The sequence below is a fragment of the Oncorhynchus masou genome, unplaced genomic scaffold, assembly GCF_036934945.1.
Source record: "Oncorhynchus masou masou isolate Uvic2021 unplaced genomic scaffold, UVic_Omas_1.1 unplaced_scaffold_181, whole genome shotgun sequence".
Lineage (NCBI taxonomy): Eukaryota > Metazoa > Chordata > Actinopteri > Salmoniformes > Salmonidae > Oncorhynchus > Oncorhynchus masou.
In genome coordinates this window covers 568,313-592,312 of record NW_027016550.1, presented here as the reverse complement: position 1 = coordinate 592,312, position 24,000 = coordinate 568,313, and the positions used below count along the sequence as shown (strand labels likewise).

General features: G+C 48.8%; 1 protein-coding gene across 1 annotated transcript in view; it reads right to left on the bottom strand.

Annotated features, from left to right (window-relative positions):
- caskin1 (CASK interacting protein 1) overlaps nt 1-24,000 on the bottom strand; it is a 169,428-nt gene that overhangs the window by 87,654 nt on the left and 57,774 nt on the right. The window contains exons 3-6 of the mRNA XM_064964693.1: nt 14,560-14,657; nt 14,319-14,464; nt 3,436-3,531; nt 2,140-2,270 (exon numbers count right to left, since the gene is read on the bottom strand). Of these exons, the coding sequence (XP_064820765.1) occupies nt 2,140-2,270; nt 3,436-3,531; nt 14,319-14,464; nt 14,560-14,657 (471 nt within the window). The remainder of the gene's footprint in view (nt 1-2,139; nt 2,271-3,435; nt 3,532-14,318; nt 14,465-14,559; nt 14,658-24,000) is intronic.

Below are 24,000 nucleotides of genomic sequence, written 5' to 3'. Positions count from 1 at the left end.
ATAAATACTAACTAGAACTATCAATATACCCTAACATGGTTCACCATCTGGCCCAATAAATACTAACTAGAACTATCAATATACCCTAACATGGTTAACCATCTGGCCCAATAAATACTAACTAGAACTATCAATATACCCTAACATGGTTAACCATCTGGCTCCATAAATACTAACTACAACTATCAATATACCCTAACATGGTCAACCATCTGGCCCAATAAATACTAACTAGAACTATCAATATACCCTAACATGGTTCACCATCTGGCCCAATAAATACTAACTAGAACTATCAATATACCCTAACATGGTTAACCATCTGGCCCAATAAATACTAACTAGAACTATCAATATACCCTAACATGGTTAGCCATCTGGCCCAATAAATACTAACTAGAACTATCAATATACCCTAACATGGTTAACCATCTGGCTTCATAAATACTAACTAGAACTATCAATATACCCTAACATGGTTCACCATCTGGCCCAATAAATACTAACTAGAACTATCAATATTCCCTAACATGGTTAATCATCTGTCCCAATAAATACTATCAATATACCCTAACATGGTTAACCATCTGGCCCAATAAATACTAACTACAACTATCAATATACCCTAACATGGTTCACCATCTGGCCCAATAAATACTAACTAGAACTATCAATATACCCTAACATGGGTAACCATCTGGCCCAATAAATACTAACTAGAACTATCAATATACCCTAACATGGTTCACCATCTGGCCCAATAAATACTAACTAGAACTATCAATATACCCTAACATGGGTAACCATCTGGCCCAATAAATACTAACTAGAACTATCAATATACCCTAACATGGTTCACCATCTGGCCCAATAAATACTAACTAGAACTATCAATATACCCTAACATGGTTAACCATCTGGCCCAATAAATACTAACTAGAACTATCAATATACCCTAACATGGTTAACCATCTGGCCCAATAAATACTAACTAGAACTATCAATATACCCTAACATGGTTAATCATCTGGCCCAATAAATACTATCAATATACCCTAACATGGTTAACCATCTTGCCCAATAAATACTATCAATATACCCTAACATGGTTCACCATCTGGCCCAATAAATACTAACTAGAACTATCAATATACCCTAACATGGTTCACCATCTGGCCCAATAAATACTAACTAGAACTATCAATATACCCTAAAATGATTAATCATCTGGCCCAATAAATACTAACTAGAACTATCAATATACCCTAACATGGTTAACAATCTGGCCCAATAAATACTAACTAGAACTATCAATATACACTAACATGGTTAACCATCTGGCCCAATAAATACTAACTAGAACTATCAATATACCTTAACATGGTTAACTGGGTCATTTGTTGAAATTAAAATTATAGTATGACCATATAAGGCTGGGTCATTTGTTTTATAGTATAATTATAGTATGACCATATAAGGCTGGGTCATTTGTTTTATAGTAAATTATAGTATGACCATATAAGGCTGGGTCATTAGTTTTATAGTATAATTATAGTATGACCATATAAGGCTGGGTCATTTGTTTTATAGTAAATTATAGTATGACCATATAAGGCTGGGTCATTTGTTTTATAGTATAATTATAGTATGACCATATAAGGCTGGGTCATTTGTTTTATAGTATAATTATAGTATGACCATATAAGGCTGGGTCATTAGTTTTATAGTATAATTATAGTATGACCATATAAGGCTGGGTCATTAGTTTTATAGTATAATTATAGTATGACCATATAAGGCTGGGTCATTAGTTTTATAGTATAATTATAGTATGACCATATAAGGCTGGGTCATTTGTTTTATAGTATAATTATAGTATGACCATATAAGGCTGGGTCATTTGTTGATAGTATGACCATATTAGGCTGGGTCATTAGTTTTATAGTATAATTATAGTATGACCATATAAGGCTGGGTCATTTGTCGAAGTGACCGATATAGAGAGAGAGGGGGAAGGAAGGAAGGAAGGAAGGAAGGAGAGAGAGAGAGAGAGAGTGTGTGTGTGTGTGTGTGTGTGTGTGTGTGTGTGTGTGTGTGTGTGTGTGTGTGTGTGTGTGTGTGTGTGTGTGTGTGTGTTACCTGATGATGTCTATGTGTCCGTTCTTGGCCGCCAGGTGTAGAGGAGAGGTCCCATTGGGGTCAGTAGAATCTCCTGGTTTCAGTTCCAGCAGGGCCACACACATGTTACTGTTGAGAAGGAGCTGAACCACCTACACACACACAGACACACACACACACACACACACACATGTTACTGTTGAGAAGGAGCTGAACCACCTACACACACACACACACACACACACACACACACACACACACACACACACACACACACACACACACACAGACACACACACATGTTACTGTTGAGAAGGAGCTGAACCACCTACACACACACACACACAAACACACACACACACAGACACACACAGACACACACATGTTACTGTTGAGAAGGAGCTGAACCACCTACACACACACACACACACACACACACACACACACATGTTACTGTTGAGAAGGAGCTGAACCACCTACACACACACACACACACACACACACACACACACACACACACACACACACACACACACAGACACACAGACACAGACACACACACACACACACACACACACACACACACACACACACACACACACACACACACACACACACACACACACACACACAGACACACACATGTTACTGTTGAGAAGGAGCTGAACCACCTACACACACACAGACACACACACAGACACACACATTTACTGCTGGAGCAAAATCCCACACCCACACTGGCCATCACAAGGTAACATTTCCTGGCAGTGTGCTAGTTGCATATTGATCATGGACAGGGATGGACATTAACCAAGCCCGTTAGCCCAAGGCTAGTAGTTTTAACCAAGCCCGTTAGCCCAAGGCTAGTAGTTTTAACCAAGCCTGTTAGCTCAAGGCTAGTAGTTTTAACCAAGCCTGTTAGCTCAAGGCTAGTAGTTTTAACCAAGCCTGTTAGCTCAAGGCTAGTAGTTTTAACCAAGCCTGTTAGCCCAAGGCTAGTAGTTTTAACCTAGCTCGTTAGGCAAAGGCTAATAGTTTTAACCAAGCCTGTTAGCTCAAGGCTAGTAGTTTTAACCAAGCCCGTTCGGTCAAGTCCAGTAGTTTTCAGTCTGGGCTAGTAAAACACCTGCCAAACAAGCCCTGAGTTTAGTTTGTCATAAAAAAAAACATAAAAACACCACCACAGCACCCTTGGTCAGAACAACGTCACCCGGGATAGTAAAATGGAGGCCTTCTAACCCGGTGTCCAAAGTCCATCCAACACCAACAAAACTGCAAAGTAAATAGGTAATGAAGTTAGTAGAGTTAGTTACTCACCCCGACCCTGCCGAACTCACAGGCCAGATCGAGTGGAGTCTTTCCTGCATTGTCCACTATACACGGATTAGACTGGTGCTGGAGCAACATCTCAGACTGGGGGAACAACAACAACAACAACAACAACACACGGATTAGACTGGTGCTGGAGCAACATCTCAGACTGGGGGAACAACAACAACAACACACGGATTAGACTGGTGCTGGAGCAACATCTCAGACTGGGGGAACAACAACAACAACACACGGATTAGACTGGTGCTGGAGCAACATCTCAGACTGGGGGAACAACAACAACAACAACAACAACAACACACGGATTAGACTGGTGCTGGAGCAACATCTCAGACTGGGGGAACAACAACAACAACACACGGATTAGACTGGTGCTGGAGCAACATCTCAGACTGGGGGAACAACAACAACAACACACGGATTAGACTGGTGCTGGAACAACATCTCAGACTGGGGGAACAACAACAACAACAACAACAACAACAACAACAACACGGATTAGACTGGTGCTGGAGCAACATCTCAGACTGGGGGAACAACAGCAGCACACAGATTAGACTGGTGCTGGAGCAACATCTCAGACTAGGGGAACAACAACAACAACAACAACAACAACAACAACAACAACACACGGATTAGACTGGTGCTGGAGCAACATCTCAGACTGGGGGAACAACAACAACAACACACGGATTAGACTGGTGCTGGAGCAACATCTCAGACTAGGGGAACAACAACAACAACACACGGATTAGACTGGTGCTGAAGCAACATCTCAGACTGGGGGAACAACAACAACAACAACACACGGATTAGACTGGTGCTGAGCAACATCTCAGACTGGGGGAACAACAACAACAACAACACACGGATTAGACTGGTGCTGGAGCAACATCTCAGACTGGGGAACAACAACAGCAACAACAACAACAGCACATGGATTGGACTGGTGCTGGAGCAACATCTCAGACTGGGGGAACAACAACAACAACACACGGATTAGACTGGTGCTGGAGCAACATCTCAGACTAGGGGAACAACAACAACAACACACGGATTAGACTGGTGCTGAAGCAACATCTCAGACTGGGGGAACAACAACAACAACAACACACGGATTAGACTGGTGCTGGAGCAACATCTCAGACTGGGGGAACAACAACAACAACAACAACAGCACATGGATTGGACTGGTGCTGGAGCAACATCTCAGACTGGGAGAACAACAACAACAACACACGGATTAGACTGGTGCTGGAGCAACATCTCAGACTGGGGGAACAACAACAACACATGGATTAGACTGGTGCTGAAGCAACATCCCAGACTGGGGGAACAACAACAACAACAACAACACACGGATTAGACTGGTGCTGGAGCAACATCTCAGACTGGGGGAACAACAACAACAACACACGGATTAGACTGGTGCTGGAGCAACATCTCAGACTGGGGGAACAACAACAACAACACACGGATTAGACTGGTGCTGGAGCAACATCTCAGACTGGGGGAACAACAACAACAACACACGGATTAGACTGGTGCTGGAGCAACATCTCAGCCTGGGGGAACAACAACAACAACACACGGATTAGACTGGTGCTGGAGCAACATCTCAGACTGGGGGAACAACAACAACAACACACGGATTAGACTGGTGCTGGAGCAACATCTCAGACTAGGGGAACAACAACAACAACACACGGATTAGACTGGTGCTGAAGCAACATCTCAGACTGGGGGAACAACAACAACAACAACACACGGATTAGACTGGTGCTGGAGCAACATCTCAGACTGGGGGAACAACAACAACAACAACACACGGATTAGACTGGTGCTGGAGCAACATCTCAGACTGGGGGAACAACAACAACAACAGCACATGGATTGGACTGGTGCTGGAGCAACATCTCAGACTGGGGGAACAACAACAACAACACACGGATTAGACTGGTGCTGGAGCAACATCTCAGACTGGGGGAACAACAACAACAACAACAACAGCACATGGATTGGACTGGTGCTGGAGCAACATCTCAGACTGGGAGAACAACAACAACAACACACGGATTAGACTGGTGCTGGAGCAACATCTCAGACTGGGGGAACAACAACAACACATGGATTAGACTGGTGCTGAAGCAACATCTCAGACTGGGGGAACAACAACAACAACAACAACACACGGATTAGACTGGTGCTGGAGCAACATCTCAGACTGGGGGAACAACAACAACAACACACGGATTAGACTGGTGCTGGAACAACATCTCAGACTGGGGGAACAACAACAACAACACACGGATTAGACTGGTGCTGGAGCAACATCTCAGACTGGGGGAACAACAACAACAACACACGGATTAGACTGGTGCTGAAGCAACATCTCAGACTGGGGGAACAACAACAACAACACACGGATTAGACTGGTGCTGGAGCAACATCTCAGACTGGGGGAACAACAACAACAACACACGGATTAGACTGGTGCTGGAGCAACATCTCAGCCTGGGGGAACAACAACAGCAACAACAACAACAACAACAACAACACGGATTAGACTGGTGCTGAAGCAACATCTCAGACTGGGGGAACAACAACAACAACACACGGATTAGACTGGTGCTGGAGCAACATCTCAGCCTGGGGGAACAACAACAACAACACACGGATTAGACTGGTGCTGGAGCAACATCTCAGACTGGGGGAACAACAACAACAACAACACACGGATTAGACTGGTGCTGGAGCAACATCTCAGACTGGGGGAACAACAACAACAACACACGGATTAGACTGGTGCTGAAGCAACATCTCAGACTGGGGGAACAACAACAACAACACACGGATTAGACTGGTGCTGGAGCAACATCTCAGCCTGGGGGAACAACAACAACAACACACGGATTAGACTGGTGCTGGAGCAACATCTCAGACTGGGGGAACAACAACAACAACACACGGATTAGACTGGTGCTGGAGCAACATCTCAGACTGGGGAACAACAACAACAACACACGGATTAGACTGGTGCTGGAGCAACATCTCAGACTGGGGGAACACCAACAATAACAACAACAACAACACACGGATTAGACTGGTGCTGAGCAACATCTCAGACTGGGGGAACAACAACAACAACACACGGATTAGACTGGTGCTGGAGCAACATCTCAGACTGGGGGAACAACAACAACAACACACGGATTAGACTGGTGCTGGAGCAACATCTCAGACTGGGGGAACAACAACAACAACACACGGATTAGACTGGTGCTGAAGCAACATCTCAGACTGGGGGAACAACAACAACAACAACAACAACACACGGATTAGACTGGTGCTGGAGCAACATCTCAGACTGGGGGAACAACAACAACAACAACACACGGATTAGACTGGTGCTGGAGCAACATCTCAGACTGGGGGAACAACAGCAACAACACACGGATTAGACTGGTGCTGGAGCAACATCTCAGACTGGGGGAACAACAACAACAACAACACACGGATTAGAATGGTGCTGGAGCAACATCTCAGACTGGGGGAACAACAACACACGGATTAGACTGGTGCTGGAGCAACATCTCAGACTGGGGGAACAACAACAACAACAACACACGGATTAGACTGGTGCTGGAGCAACATCTCAGACTGGGGGGACAACAACAACAACAACACACGGATTAGACTGGTGCTGGAGCAACATCTCAGACTGGGGGAACAACAACAACAACAACACACGGATTAGACTGGTGCTGGAGCAACATCTCAGACTGGGGGAACAACAACAACAACACACGGATTAGACTGGTGCTGGAGCAACATCTCAGACTGGGGGAACAACAACAACAACACACGGATTAGACTGGTGCTGGAGCAACATCTCAGACTGGGGGAACAACAACAACAACAACAACAACAACACACGGATTAGACTGGTGCTGGAGCAACATCTCAGACTGGGGGAACAACAACAACAACACACGGATTAGACTGGTGCTGGAGCAACATCTCAGACTGGGGGAACAACAACAACAACACACGGATTAGACTGGTGCTGGAACAACATCTCAGACTGGGGGAACAACAACAACAACAACAACAACAACAACAACAACAACAACACGGATTAGACTGGTGCTGGAGCAACATCTCAGACTGGGGGAACAACAGCAGCACACAGATTAGACTGGTGCTGGAGCAACATCTCAGACTAGGGGAACAACAACAACAACAACAACAACAACAACAACAACAACACACGGATTAGACTGGTGCTGGAGCAACATCTCAGACTGGGGGAACAACAACAACAACACACGGATTAGACTGGTGCTGGAGCAACATCTCAGACTAGGGGAACAACAACAACAACACACGGATTAGACTGGTGCTGAAGCAACATCTCAGACTGGGGGAACAACAACAACAACAACACACGGATTAGACTGGTGCTGAGCAACATCTCAGACTGGGGGAACAACAACAACAACAACACACGGATTAGACTGGTGCTGGAGCAACATCTCAGACTGGGGGAACAACAACAGCAACAACAACAACAGCACATGGATTGGACTGGTGCTGGAGCAACATCTCAGACTGGGGGAACAACAACAACAACACACGGATTAGACTGGTGCTGGAGCAACATCTCAGACTAGGGGAACAACAACAACAACACACGGATTAGACTGGTGCTGAAGCAACATCTCAGACTGGGGGAACAACAACAACAACAACACACGGATTAGACTGGTGCTGGAGCAACATCTCAGACTGGGGGAACAACAACAACAACAACAACAGCACATGGATTGGACTGGTGCTGGAGCAACATCTCAGACTGGGAGAACAACAACAACAACACACGGATTAGACTGGTGCTGGAGCAACATCTCAGACTGGGGGAACAACAACAACACATGGATTAGACTGGTGCTGAAGCAACATCCCAGACTGGGGGAACAACAACAACAACAACAACACACGGATTAGACTGGTGCTGGAGCAACATCTCAGACTGGGGGAACAACAACAACAACACACGGATTAGACTGGTGCTGGAGCAACATCTCAGACTGGGGGAACAACAACAACAACACACGGATTAGACTGGTGCTGGAGCAACATCTCAGACTGGGGGAACAACAACAACAACACACGGATTAGACTGGTGCTGGAGCAACATCTCAGCCTGGGGGAACAACAACAACAACACACGGATTAGACTGGTGCTGGAGCAACATCTCAGACTGGGGGAACAACAACAACAACACACGGATTAGACTGGTGCTGGAGCAACATCTCAGACTAGGGGAACAACAACAACAACACACGGATTAGACTGGTGCTGAAGCAACATCTCAGACTGGGGGAACAACAACAACAACAACACACGGATTAGACTGGTGCTGGAGCAACATCTCAGACTGGGGGAACAACAACAACAACAACACACGGATTAGACTGGTGCTGGAGCAACATCTCAGACTGGGGGAACAACAACAACAACAGCACATGGATTGGACTGGTGCTGGAGCAACATCTCAGACTGGGGGAACAACAACAACAACACACGGATTAGACTGGTGCTGGAGCAACATCTCAGACTGGGGGAACAACAACAACAACAGCACATGGATTGGACTGGTGCTGGAGCAACATCTCAGACTGGGAGAACAACAACAACAACACACGGATTAGACTGGTGCTGGAGCAACATCTCAGACTGGGGGAACAACAACAACACATGGATTAGACTGGTGCTGAAGCAACATCTCAGACTGGGGGAACAACAACAACAACAACAACACACGGATTAGACTGGTGCTGGAGCAACATCTCAGACTGGGGGAACAACAACAACAACACACGGATTAGACTGGTGCTGGAACAACATCTCAGACTGGGGGAACAACAACAACAACACACGGATTAGACTGGTGCTGGAGCAACATCTCAGACTGGGGGAACAACAACAACAACACACGGATTAGACTGGTGCTGAAGCAACATCTCAGACTGGGGGAACAACAACAACAACACACGGATTAGACTGGTGCTGGAGCAACATCTCAGACTGGGGGAACAACAACAACAACACACGGATTAGACTGGTGCTGGAGCAACATCTCAGCCTGGGGGAACAACAACAGCAACAACAACAACAACAACAACAACACGGATTAGACTGGTGCTGAAGCAACATCTCAGACTGGGGGAACAACAACAACAACACACGGATTAGACTGGTGCTGGAGCAACATCTCAGCCTGGGGGAACAACAACAACAACACACGGATTAGACTGGTGCTGGAGCAACATCTCAGACTGGGGGAACAACAACAACAACAACACACGGATTAGACTGGTGCTGGAGCAACATCTCAGACTGGGGGAACAACAACAACAACACACGGATTAGACTGGTGCTGAAGCAACATCTCAGACTGGGGGAACAACAACAACAACACACGGATTAGACTGGTGCTGGAGCAACATCTCAGCCTGGGGGAACAACAACAACAACACACGGATTAGACTGGTGCTGGAGCAACATCTCAGACTGGGGGAACAACAACAACAACACACGGATTAGACTGGTGCTGGAGCAACATCTCAGACTGGGGGAACAACAACAACAACACACGGATTAGACTGGTGCTGGAGCAACATCTCAGACTGGGGGAACACCAACAATAACAACAACAACAACACACGGATTAGACTGGTGCTGAGCAACATCTCAGACTGGGGGAACAACAACAACAACACACGGATTAGACTGGTGCTGGAGCAACATCTCAGACTGGGGGAACAACAACAACAACACACGGATTAGACTGGTGCTGGAGCAACATCTCAGACTGGGGGAACAACAACAACAACACACGGATTAGACTGGTGCTGAAGCAACATCTCAGACTGGGGGAACAACAACAACAACAACAACAACACACGGATTAGACTGGTGCTGGAGCAACATCTCAGACTGGGGGAACAACAACAACAACAACACACGGATTAGACTGGTGCTGGAGCAACATCTCAGACTGGGGGAACAACAGCAACAACACACGGATTAGACTGGTGCTGGAGCAACATCTCAGACTGGGGGAACAACAACAACAACAACACACGGATTAGAATGGTGCTGGAGCAACATCTCAGACTGGGGGAACAACAACACACGGATTAGACTGGTGCTGGAGCAACATCTCAGACTGGGGGAACAACAACAACAACAACACACGGATTAGACTGGTGCTGGAGCAACATCTCAGACTGGGGGGACAACAACAACAACAACACACGGATTAGACTGGTGCTGGAGCAACATCTCAGACTGGGGGAACAACAACAACAACAACACACGGATTAGACTGGTGCTGGAGCAACATCTCAGACTGGGGGGACAACAACAACAACAACACACGGATTAGACTGGTGCTGGAGCAACATCTCAGACTGGGGGAACAACAACAACAACACACGGATTAGACTGGTGCTGGAGCAACATCTCAGACTGGGGGAACAACAGCAACAACACACGGATTAGACTGGTGCTGGAGCAACATCTCAGACTGGGGGAACAACAACAACAACAACACACGGATTAGACTGGTGCTGGAGCAACATCTCAGACTGGGGGAACAACAGCAACAACACACGGATTAGACTGGTGCTGGAGCAACATCTCAGACTGGGGGAACAACAACAACAACAACACACGGATTAGAATGGTGCTGGAGCAACATCTCAGACTGGGGGAACAACAACACACGGATTAGACTGGTGCTGGAGCAACATCTCAGACTGGGGGAACAACAACAACAACAACACACGGATTAGACTGGTGCTGGAGCAACATCTCAGACTGGGGGGACAACAACAACAACAACACACGGATTAGACTGGTGCTGGAGCAACATCTCAGACTGGGGGAACAACAACAACAACACGGATTAGACTGGTGCTGGAGCAACATCTCAGACTGGGGGAACAACAACAACAACACACGGATTAGACTGGTGCTGAAGCAACATCTCAGACTGGGGGAACAACAACAACAACAACAACAACACACGGATTAGACTGGTGCTGGAGCAACATCTCAGACTGGGGGAACAACAACAACAACACACGGATTAGACTGGTGCTGGAGCAACATCTCAGACTGGGGGAACAACAACAACAACAACACACGGATTAGACTGGTGCTGGAGCAACATCTCAGACTGGGGGAACAACAACAACAACAAACGGATTAGACTGGTGCTGGAGCAACATCTCAGACTGGGGGAACAACAACAACAACACACGGATTAGACTGGTGCTGGAGCAACATCTCAGACTGGGGGAACAACAACAACAACACACGGATTAGACTGGTGCTGGAGCAACATCTCAGACTGGGGGAACACCAACAATAACAACAACAACAACACACGGATTAGACTGGTGCTGAGCAACATCTCAGACTGGGGGAACAACAACAACAACACACGTATTAGACTGGTGCTGGAGCAACATCTCAGACTGGGGAAACAACAACAACAACAACAACAACACACGGATTAGACTGGTGCTGGAGCAACATCTCAGACTGGGGGAACAACAACAACAACAACAACAACACACGGATTAGACTGGTGCTGGAGCAACGTCTCAGACTGGGGAACAACAACAACAACACACGGATTAGACTGGTGCTGAAGCAACATCTCAGACTGGGGGAACAACAACAACAACAACAACAACAACAACAACACACGGATTAGACTGGTGCTGGAGCAACATCTCAGACTGGGGGAACAACAACAACAACACACGGATTAGACTGGTGCTGAAGCAACATCTCAGACTGGGGGAACAACAACAACAACAACAACAACAACAACACACGGATTAGACTGGTGCTGGAGCAACATCTCAGACTGGGGGAACAACAACAACAACACACGGATTAGACTGGTGCTGGAGCAACATCTCAGACTGGGGGAACAACAACAACAACACACGGATTAGACTGGTGCTGAAGCAACATCTCAGACTGGGGGAACAACAACAACACACGGATTAGACTGGTGCTGGAGCAACATCTCAGACTGGGGGAACAACAACAACAACAACACACGGATTAGACTGGTGCTGAAGCAACATCTCAGACTGGGGGAACAACAACAACAACGCACGGATTAGACTGGTGCTGAAGCAACATCTCAGACTGGGGGAACAACAACAACAACAACACACGGATTAGACTGGTGCTGGAGCAACATCTCAGACTGGGGGAACAACAACAACAACACACAGATTAGACTGGTGCTGGAGCAACATCTCAGACTGGGGGAACAACAACAATAACACACGGATTAGACTGGTGCTGGAGCAACATCTCAGACTGGGGGAACAACAACAACAACAACACACGGATTAGACTGGTGCTGAAGCAGCATCTTAGACTGGGGGAACAACAACAACAACAACAACACACGGATTAGACTGGTGCTGGAGCAACATCTCAGACTGGGGGAACAACAACAACAACAAGACTTTGTCACAGGGAGATTAGTCTTCAGCTTAAACTTTATTTAACTAGGCAAGTTGGTTAAGAACAAATTATTATTTACAATGACGACCTACTAGGGAACAGTGGGTTAACTGCCTTGTTCAGGGGCAGGACGACGGCCTACCGGGGAACAGTGGGTTAACTGCCTTGTTCAGAGGCAGGACGACGGCCTACCGGAGATCAGGGGGTTAACTGCCTTGTTCAGGGGCAGGACGACGGCCTACCGGGGAACAGTGGGTTAACTGCCTTGTTCAGGGGCAGGACGACGGCCTACCGGGGAACAGGGGGTTAACTGCCTTGTTCAGGGGCAGGACGACGGCCTACCGGGGAACAGTGGGTTAACTGCCTTGTTCAGGGGCAGGACGACGGCCTACCGGGGAACAGTGGGTTAACTGCCTTGTTCAGGGGCAGGACGACGGCCTACCGGGGAACAGGGGGTTAACTGCCTTGTTCAGGGGCAGGACGACGGCCTACTGGGGAGCAGTGGGTTAACTGCCTTGTTCAGGGGCAGGACGACGGCCTACCGGGGAACAGTGGGTTAACTGCCTTGTTCAGGGGCAGGATGACGGCCTACCGGGGAACAGGGGGTTAACTGCCTTGTTCAGGGGCAGGACGACGGCCTACCGGGGAACAGGGGGTTAACTGCCTTGTTCAGGGGCAGGACGACGGCCTACCGGGGAACAGTGGGTTAACTGCCTTGTTCAGGGGCAGAACGACGGCCTACCGGGGAGCAGTGGGTTAACTGCCTTGTTCAGGGGCAGGACGACGGCCTACCGGGGAGCAGTGGGTTAACTGCCTTGTTCAGGGGCAGAATGACAGATTTTTTTGTACTCTGGCAGCTCGAGGGATTTGATCCTGCAACCTTTCGGGTTGCTGGCCTAACGCCCTAACCACTAGGCTACCTGCTCCCCCCCTCTAACCACTAGGCTACCTGTCCCCCCCCTCTAACCACTAGGCTACCTGTCCCCCCCCTCTAACCACTAGGCTACCTGTCCCCCCCCTCTAACCACTAGGCTACCTGACCCCACCCTCCTCTAACCACTAGGCTACCTGACCCCACCCTCCTCTAACCACTAGGCTACCTGCCTCCCCCCTCTAACCACTAGGCTACCTGCCGCGCCGACCCCTCTAAGATACATACCCACACAGGTTGGAAGACACAGCACAGCGCCCCTGGAGCAGGTTAAGTTAAGTGCCTTGCTCCAGGGCACAACGGAAGGAGATGACATCGATAGCATAAACTCTTCCGTTAGCCGTTAGCTAAACAACAGCTAATGTGACTCACCACGTCGTAGTGTCCGTGCTGTGCCGACAGGTGCAGAGGGATCTGTCCCTCGTCTGATTGGCCGTTGACCGACGAACCAGACTTCAGCAGCATCTTCATAGGCTCCGCCTTCCCCTGCCAAGCCGCATAGTGCAGTGGGCGCATCCCTACGGCAACCACGGAGGAACAGACAGAATCAGACTACGGCCGGCAGCGTGTGTGTGTATATGTGTGTGTATATGAGTGTGTGTGCGTGTCTCACCCTTCTGGTCCCTGATGTCCACGGTGGCCTGCGATTCCAGCAGCAGAGAGATGAGCTCCAGGTTCCCACTGAGAGCAGCATGGTGCAGCGGAGCAAACCTACACACACACACACACACACACACACACACACACACACACACACACACACACACACACACACACACACACACACACACACACACACACACACACACAGTATTTAAGTTATTTAGAGCAAATGTTCTAAAAGGTTTTGGGTCTGGGGAAACCTTTTGTGATTCATCAGGGACATCCCTCATAATCAGAACTCGAGAGATAAAAAATAGGACACAAGGAGATCTACTATGACCAATCAAACCAAGGAGATCTACTATGACCAATCAAACCAAGGAGATCTACTATGACCAATCAAACCAAGGAGATCTACTATGACCAATCAAACCAAGGATTCTACTATGACTTCATGACCAATCAAACCAAGGAGTTCTACTATGACCAATCAAACCAAGGATTCTACTATGACTTCATGACCAATCAAACCAAGGAGTTCTACTATGACCAATCAAACCAAGGAGTTCTACTATGACCAATCAAACCAAGGAGTTCTACTATGACCAATCAAACCAAGGATTTTACTATGACTTCATGACCAATCAAACCAAGGAGTTCTACTATGACTTCATGACCAATCAAACCAAGGAGTTCTACTATGACTTCATGACCAATCAAACCAAGGAGATCTACTATGACTTCATGACCAATCAAACCAAGGAGATCTACTATGACTTCATGACCAATCAAACCAAGGAGTTCTACTATGACTTCATGACCAATCAAACCAAGGATTCTACTATGACTTCATGACCAATCAAACCAAGGAGATCTACTATGACTTCATGACTGGAAAAAAACAATTATTGGGCCCTGTGAAGGGACATTTTAAGGCCCACCTCTCTCTTGGCATCGGGGATATTGTTGTTTTTAATGCGTGTGTGAGAAGCCCTGATTTAGGGCACAGTGGGAGGTATGGTAACTCTATAATGGACAGGAAGGGTCAACATGATGGATTAAAAAACCCATCTGATGTCATAATGGACTGGATTACAACTACAATCACTCAACCTTATACACAGACACACACTGGGCTTCTATTGTGGGTTATCTAGCGAGCCCACCACATCTGTTTCCTGGTGTGTAGACTAACTCGTATCTACTACTGTCAGCTGGATGGAGAAGGATAAGAGAGAGAGAGGGATATTTTTATTTATTTAACGAGGCAAGTCAGTTAAGACCAAATTCTTATTTACAATGACAGCCTAGGAACAGTGGGTTAACTGCCTTGTTCAGGGGCAGAACGACAGATTTTTACATTGTCAGCTCAGGGATATAAACTAGCAAGCTTTCGGTTACTGGCCCAATGCTCTAACCACTAGGCTACCTGCTGGTTACTGGCCCAATGCTCTAACCACTAGGCTACCTGCTGGTTACTGGCCCAATGCTCTAACCACTAGGCTACCTGCTGGTTACTGACCCAACGCTCTAACCACTAGGCTACCTGCTGGTTACTGGCCCAATGCTCTAACCACTAGGCTACCTGCTGGTTACTGGCCCAATGCTCTAACCACTAGGCTACCTGCTGGTTACTGGCCCAACGCTCTAACCACTAGACTACCTGCTGGTTACTGGCCCAATGCTCTAACCACTAGGCTACCTGCTGGTTACTGGCCCAATGCTCTAACCACTAGGATACCTGCTGGTTACTGGCCCAATGCTCTAACCACTAGGCTACCTGCTGGTTACTGGCCCAACGCTCTAACCACTAGGCTACCTGCTGGTTACTGGCCCAACGCTCTAACCACTAGGCTACCTGCTGGTTACTGGCCCAACGCTCTAACCACTAGGCTACCTGCTGGTTACTGGCCCAACGCTCTAACCACTAGGCTACCTGCTGGTTACTGGCCCAATGCTCTAACCACTAGGCTACCTGCTGGTTACTGGCCCAATGCTCTAACCACTAGGCTACCTGCTGGTTACTGGCCCAATGCTCTAACCACTAGGCTACCTGCTGGTTACTGGCCCAACGCTCTAACCACTAGGCTACCTGCTGGTTACTGGCCCAATGCTCTAACCACTAGGCTACCTGCTGGTTACTGGCCCAATGCTCTAACCACTAGGCTACCTGCTGGTTACTGGTCCAACGCTCTAACCACTAGGCTACCTGCTGGTTACTGACCCAATGCTCTAACCACTAGGCTACCTGCTGGTTACTGGCCCAATGCTCTAACCACTAGGCTACCTGCTGGTTACTGGCCCAATGCTCTAACCACTAGGCTACCTGCTGGTTACTGGCCCAATGCTCTAACCACTAGGCTACCTGCTGGTTACTGGCCCAATGCTCTAACCACTAGGCTACCTGCTGGTTACTGGCCCAATGCTCTAACCACTAGGCTACCTGCTGGTTACTGGCCCAAAGCTCTAACCACTAGGCTACCTGCTGGTTACTGGCTCAATGCTCTAACCACTAGGCTACCTGCTGGTTACTGACCCAATGCTCTAACCACTAGGCTACCTGCTGGTTACTGGCCCAATGCTCTAACCACTAGGCTACCTGCTGGTTACTGGCTCAATGCTCTAACCACTAGGCTACCTGCTGGTTACTGGCCCAATGCTCTAACCACTAGGCTACCTGCTCGTTACTGGCCCACAGCTCTAACCACTAGGCTACCTGCTGGTTACTGGCCCAATGCTCTAACCACTAGGCTACCTGCTGGTTACTGGCCCAATGGTCTAACCACTAGGCTACCTGCTCGTTACTGGCCCACAGCTCTAACCACTAGGCTACCTGCTGGTTACTGGCTCAATGCTCTAACCACTAGGCTACCTGCTGGTTACTGGCCCAATGCTCTAACCACTAGGCTACCTGCTGGTTACTGGCCCAATGCTCTAACCACTAGTCTACCTGCTGGTTACTGGCCCAATGCTCTAACCACTAGGCTACCTGCTGGTTACTGGCTCAACGCTCTAACCACTAGGCTACCTGCTGGTTACTGGCCCAATGCTCTAACCACTAGGCTACCTGCTGGTTACTGGCCCAATGCTCTAACCACTAGGCTACCTGCTGGTTACTGGCCCAACGCTCTAACCACTAGACTACCTGCTGGTTACTGGCCCAACGCTCTAACCACTAGGCTACCTGCTGGTTACTGGCCCAATGCTCTAACCACTAGTCTACCTGCTGGTTACTGGCCCAATGCTCTAACCACTAGGCTACCTGCTGGTTACTGGCCCAATGCTCTAACCACTAGGCTACCTGCTGGTTACTGGCCCAACGCTCTAACCACTAGGCTACCTGCTGGTTACTGGCCCAACGCTCTAACCACTAGGCTACCTGCTGGTTACTGGCCCAACGCTCTAACCACTAGGCTACCTGCTGGTTACTGGCCCAACGCTCTAACCACTAGGCTACCTGCTGGTTACTGGCCCAATGCTCTAACCACTAGGCTACCTGCTGGTTACTGGCCCAATGCTCTAACCACTAGGCTACCTGCTGGTTACTGGTCCAACGCTCTAACCACTAGGCTACCTGCTGGTTACTGACCCAATGCTCTAACCACTAGGCTACCTGCTGGTTACTGGCCCAATGCTCTAACCACTAGGCTACCTGCTGGTTACTGGCCCAATGCTCTAACCACTAGGCTACCTGCTGGTTACTGGCCCAATGCTCTAACCACTAGGCTACCTGCTGGTTACTGGCCCAATGCTCTAACCACTAGGCTACCTGCTGGTTACTGGCCCAAAGCTCTAACCACTAGGCTACCTGCTGGTTACTGGCTCAATGCTCTAACCACTAGGCTACCTGCTGGTTACTGGCCCAACGCTCTAACCACTAGGCTACCTGCTGGTTACTGGCCCAATGCTCTAACCACTAGGCTACCTGCTGGTTACTGGCCCAATGCTCTAACCACTAGGCTACCTGCTGGTTACTGGTCCAACGCTCTAACCACTAGGCTACCTGCTGGTTACTGACCCAATGCTCTAACCACTAGGCTACCTGCTGGTTACTGGCCCAATGCTCTAACCACTAGGCTACCTGCTGGTTACTGGCCCAATGCTCTAACCACTAGGCTACCTGCTGGTTACTGGCCCAATGCTCTAACCACTAGGCTACCTGCTGGTTACTGGCCCAATGCTCTAACCACTAGGCTACCTGCTGGTTACTGGCCCAATGCTCTAACCACTAGGCTACCTGCTGGTTACTGGCCCAAAGCTCTAACCACTAGGCTACCTGCTGGTTACTGGCTCAATGCTCTAACCACTAGGCTACCTGCTGGTTACTGACCCAATGCTCTAACCACTAGGCTACCTGCTGGTTACTGGCCCAATGCTCTAACCACTAGGCTACCTGCTGGTTACTGGCTCAATGCTCTAACCACTAGGCTACCTGCTGGTTACTGGCCCAATGCTCTAACCACTAGGCTACCTGCTCGTTACTGGCCCACAGCTCTAACCACTAGGCTACCTGCTGGTTACTGGCCCAATGCTCTAACCACTAGGCTACCTGCTGGTTACTGGCCCAATGGTCTAACCACTAGGCTACCTGCTCGTTACTGGCCCACAGCTCTAACCACTAGGCTACCTGCTGGTTACTGGCTCAATGCTCTAACCACTAGGCTACCTGCTGGTTACTGGCCCAATGCTCTAACCACTAGGCTACCTGCTGGTTACTGGCCCAATGCTCTAACCACTAGTCTACCTGCTGGTTACTGGCCCAATGCTCTAACCACTAGGCTACCTGCTGGTTACTGGCTCAACGCTCTAACCACTAGGCTACCTGCTGGTTACTGGCCCAATGCTCTAACCACTAGGCTACCTGCTGGTTACTGGCCCAATGCTCTAACCACTAGGCTACCTGCTCGTTACTGGCCCAACGCTCTAACCACTAGACTACCTGCTGGTTACTGGCCCAACGCTCTAACCACTAGGCTACCTGCTGGTTACTGGCCCAATGCTCTAACCACTAGTCTACCTGCTGGTTACTGGCCCAATGCTCTAACCACTAGGCTACCTGCTGGTTACTGGCCCAATGCTCTAACCACTAGGCTACCTGCTGGTTACTGGCCCAACGCTCTAACCACTAGGCTACCTGCTGGTTACTGGCCCAACGCTCTAACCACTAGGCTACCTGCTGGTTACTGGCCCAACGCTCTAACCACTAGGCTACCTGCTGGTTACTGGCCCAACGCTCTAACCACTAGGCTACCTGCTGGTTACTGGCCCAATGCTCTAACCACTAGGCTACCTGCTGGTTACTGGCCCAATGCTCTAACCACTAGGCTACCTGCTGGTTACTGGTCCAACGCTCTAACCACTAGGCTACCTGCTGGTTACTGACCCAATGCTCTAACCACTAGGCTACCTGCTGGTTACTGGCCCAATGCTCTAACCACTAGGCTACCTGCTGGTTACTGGCCCAATGCTCTAACCACTAGGCTACCTGCTGGTTACTGGCCCAATGCTCTAACCACTAGGCTACCTGCTGGTTACTGGCCCAATGCTCTAACCACTAGGCTACCTGCTGGTTACTGGCCCAAAGCTCTAACCACTAGGCTACCTGCTGGTTACTGGCTCAATGCTCTAACCACTAGGCTACCTGCTGGTTACTGACCCAATGCTCTAACCACTAGGCTACCTGCTGGTTACTGGCCCAATGCTCTAACCACTAGGCTACCTGCTGGTTACTGGCTCAATGCTCTAACCACTAGGCTACCTGCTGGTTACTGGCCCAATGCTCTAACCACTAGGCTACCTGCTCGTTACTGGCCCACAGCTCTAACCACTAGGCTACCTGCTGGTTACTGGCCCAATGCTCTAACCACTAGGCTACCTGCTGGTTACTGGCCCAATGCTCTAACCACTAGGCTACCTGCTCGTTACTGGCCCACAGCTCTAACCACTAGGCTACCTGCTGGTTACTGGCTCAATGCTCTAACCACTAGGCTACCTGCTGGTTACTGGCCCAATGCTCTAACCACTAGGCTACCTGCTGGTTACTGGCCCAATGCTCTAACCACTAGGCTACCTGCTGGTTACTGGCCCAACGCTCTAACCACTAGGCTACCTGCTGGTTACTGGCCCAATGCTCTAACCACTAGGCTATCTGGGATGGAAGAGAGGAGAGAGGGATGGATGGAGAAGGAGAGGGCAGAGGGATGGAGAGAGGGATGGATGAGAGGAGAGAGGGATGGAGAAGAAGAGAGGGATGGAAGAGGGGAGAGAGGGATGGATGGAGAAGGAGAGGGCAGAGGGATGGAGAGAGGGATGGATGAGAGGAGAGAGGGATGGAGAAGAAGAGAGGGATGGAAGAGGGGAGAGGGATGGATGGAGAAGGAGAGGGCAGAGGGATGGAGAGAGGGATGCAAGGAAGGATGAGAGAGAGATGGAGAGAGGGATGGAGGGAGAGAGGGATGATGGAGAGAGGGATGGAGAGAGAGGGATGATGGAGAGAGGGATGTAGGGAAGGATGAGATAGAGATGGAGAGAGGGATGGAGGGAGAGAGGGATGATGGGGAGAGGGATGGAGAGAGAGGGATGATGGAGAGAGGGATGGAGTAGAAGAGGAGAGAGATGGAGAAGGAGAGGAGATAGGGATGGAGAAGGAGAGGGCAGAGGGATGTAGGGAAGGATGAGAGAGAGAGTGAGAGGGATGATGGAGAGAGGGATGGAGAGATAGGGATGATGGAGAGAGGGATGGAGAGAGAGGGATGATGGAGAGGGATGGAGAGAGAGGGATGGAGAGTGGGATGATGGAGAGAGGGATGGAGAGAGGGATGTAGGGAAGGATGAGATAGAGATGGAGAGAGGAATGGAGGGAGAGAGGGATGATGGAGAGAGGGATGGAGAGAAAGGAATGATGGAGAGAGGGATGGAGTAGAAGAGGAGAGATATGGAGAAGAAGAGGAGAGAGGGATGGAGAAGGAGAGGGCAGAGGGATGTAGGGAAGGATGAGAGAGAGATGGAGAGAGGGATGGAGGGAGAGATGGATGGAGAGAGAGGGATGATGGAGAGAGGGATGGAGAGAGAGGGATGGAGAGAGGGATGGAGAGAGAGGGATGGAGAGAGGGATGGAGAGAGGGATGGAGAGAGAGGGATGGAGAGAGAGGGATGGGGAGAGAGGGATGGGGAGAGAGGGATGATGGAGAGAGGGATGATGGAGAGAGGGATTGAGAGAGTGATGGAGAGAGAGGGATGGAGAGAGGGATGGAGGGAGAGGGATGGAGGGAGAGGGATGATGGAGAGAGAGGGATGATGGAGAGAGGGATGGAGAGAGAGGGATGGAGAGAGAGGGATGATGGAGAGAGGGATGGAGAGAGAGGGATGGAGAGAGAGGGATGATGGAGAGAGGGATGGAGAGAGGGATGGAGAGAGAGGGATGGAGAGAGAGGGATGGAGAGAGAGAGGGATGATGGAGAGAGGGATGATGGAGAGAGGGATGGAGAGATGTATGTACTCCATGTGGGGTTACAGTATACAGTAGTGGTGGTGGGGGGGTAGAGGCAGTGTGTGAGGGATAGAGGCAGTGTGTGGGGGATAGAGGCAGTGTGTGAGTGGCAGTGTGAGGGATAGGGGCAGTGTGTGAGTGGCAGTGTGAGGGATAGAGTCAGTGGTATGCAAATGGGAGTGGGTCTAAGATTTCTGGGATAGAGGCAGTGTGTGAGAGATAGAGGCAGTGTGTGAGTGGCAGTGTGAGGGATAGGGTCAGTGTGAGGGATAGAGGCAGTGTGTGAGGGACAGTGTGAGGGATAGAGGCAGTGTGTAAGTGCCAGTGTGAGGGATAGAGGCAGTGTGTGAGGGATAGACTGACCATGTGAATCAAGTCAAATCAAATGTTAAAGTAACACAGTAAAATATCAATAACGAGGCAATATACAGGGGTACCGAGTCAGTGGACCTGGAAACTGTAGAGTCCCATCAGTTGCAGAGGGAGGTGTTTAGTCCCAGGGTCCTTAGCTTAGTGATGAGCTTTGAGGGCAACTATGGTGTTGAACGATGAGCTGTAGTTAATGAACAGCATTCTCACGTAGGTGTTCCTCTTGTCCAGGTGGGAAAGGGCAGTGTGAAGTGCAATAGAGATTGCATCATCTGTGGATCTGTTTGGGCGGTATGCAAATTGGAGTGGGTCTAGTGTTTCTGGGATAATGGTGTTGGGACATGACCAGCCTTTCAAAGCACTTCATGGCTACTGATGTGAGTGCTATCGGTCGGTAGTCATTTAGGCAGGTTACCTTAGTGTTCTTGGGCGCAGGGACGATGGTGGTCAGCTTGAGACATATTGGTATTTCAGACTCAGTCAGGGAGAGGTTGAAAATATCAGTGAAGACACGTGCCAGTTGGTCCGCGTATGCTCTGAGTACACGTCCTGAGAATCCGTCTGGCCCTGGGGCCTTCGGAATGTTGACCTGTTTGAAGGTCTTGCTCACATCGGCTAAGGAGAGCGTGATCACACAGTCGTCCTGGAACAGCTGGTGCTCTCATGCATGACTCAGTGTTGCTTGCCTCAAACATAAAATACATTTAGCCCGTCTGGAAGGCCCTCGTCACTGGGCAGCTCACATCTGGGTTTCCCTTCGTAGTCCGTAATAGTTTGCAAGCCCCCTGCCACATCCGACGAGCGTCAGAGCCAGAATCCAGGTGAAAGCTATGATCCCTTATTGATGCCACTTGTTAAATCCACTTCAAATCATTGTAGAGGAAGGGGAGGAGACGGGTTAAGGAACGTTTTCCTTCAATTTGTATAGCAGATCCTCATGCCAAATGAAAATATTTTTTTTAAATCAACAAATCAAAAGAAGACTTTGTTTTGGTTTGTTTGTTTGTCAACTAGGTTGTGCAGGGTGAATACGTGGTCTGTCGTAAGGTAATTTGGTAAAAAGCCAAATTGACATTTGCTCAGTACATTGTTTTCACTGAGGAAATGTATGCTGTTAATGCTGTTGACTCATATACTCTACCACACTCTTGGCATTCTCTCAACCAGCTTCACCTGGAATGCTCTACCAAACAGTCTTGAAGGAGTTCCCACATCCCACAACGAGAGGAATGTTTGATTCCATATGTGTTGTTTCATAGTGTTGATGTCTTCACAATGTAGAAAATAGTACAAATAAAGAAAAACCCTGGAATGAGTAGGCGTGTCCAAACCTTTAGACTGGTACTGTATACCAGGCGGTGTCAGAGGAAAGCCCAAAACATTTCACAAGTCATAACCTGTTCTCTCTGCTACCACACGGCAATCGGTACCAGAGCGCCAAGTCTTGGACCAAAAGGCTCCATAACAGCTTCTACCCCAAAGCCATAAAACTGCTGAACAATTAATCAAATAGACTATTTACGTTGATACAGCCCCCCCCCCCCCCATTTTGTTTTTACACTGCTGCTACTCCCTGTTTATTATCTATGTACA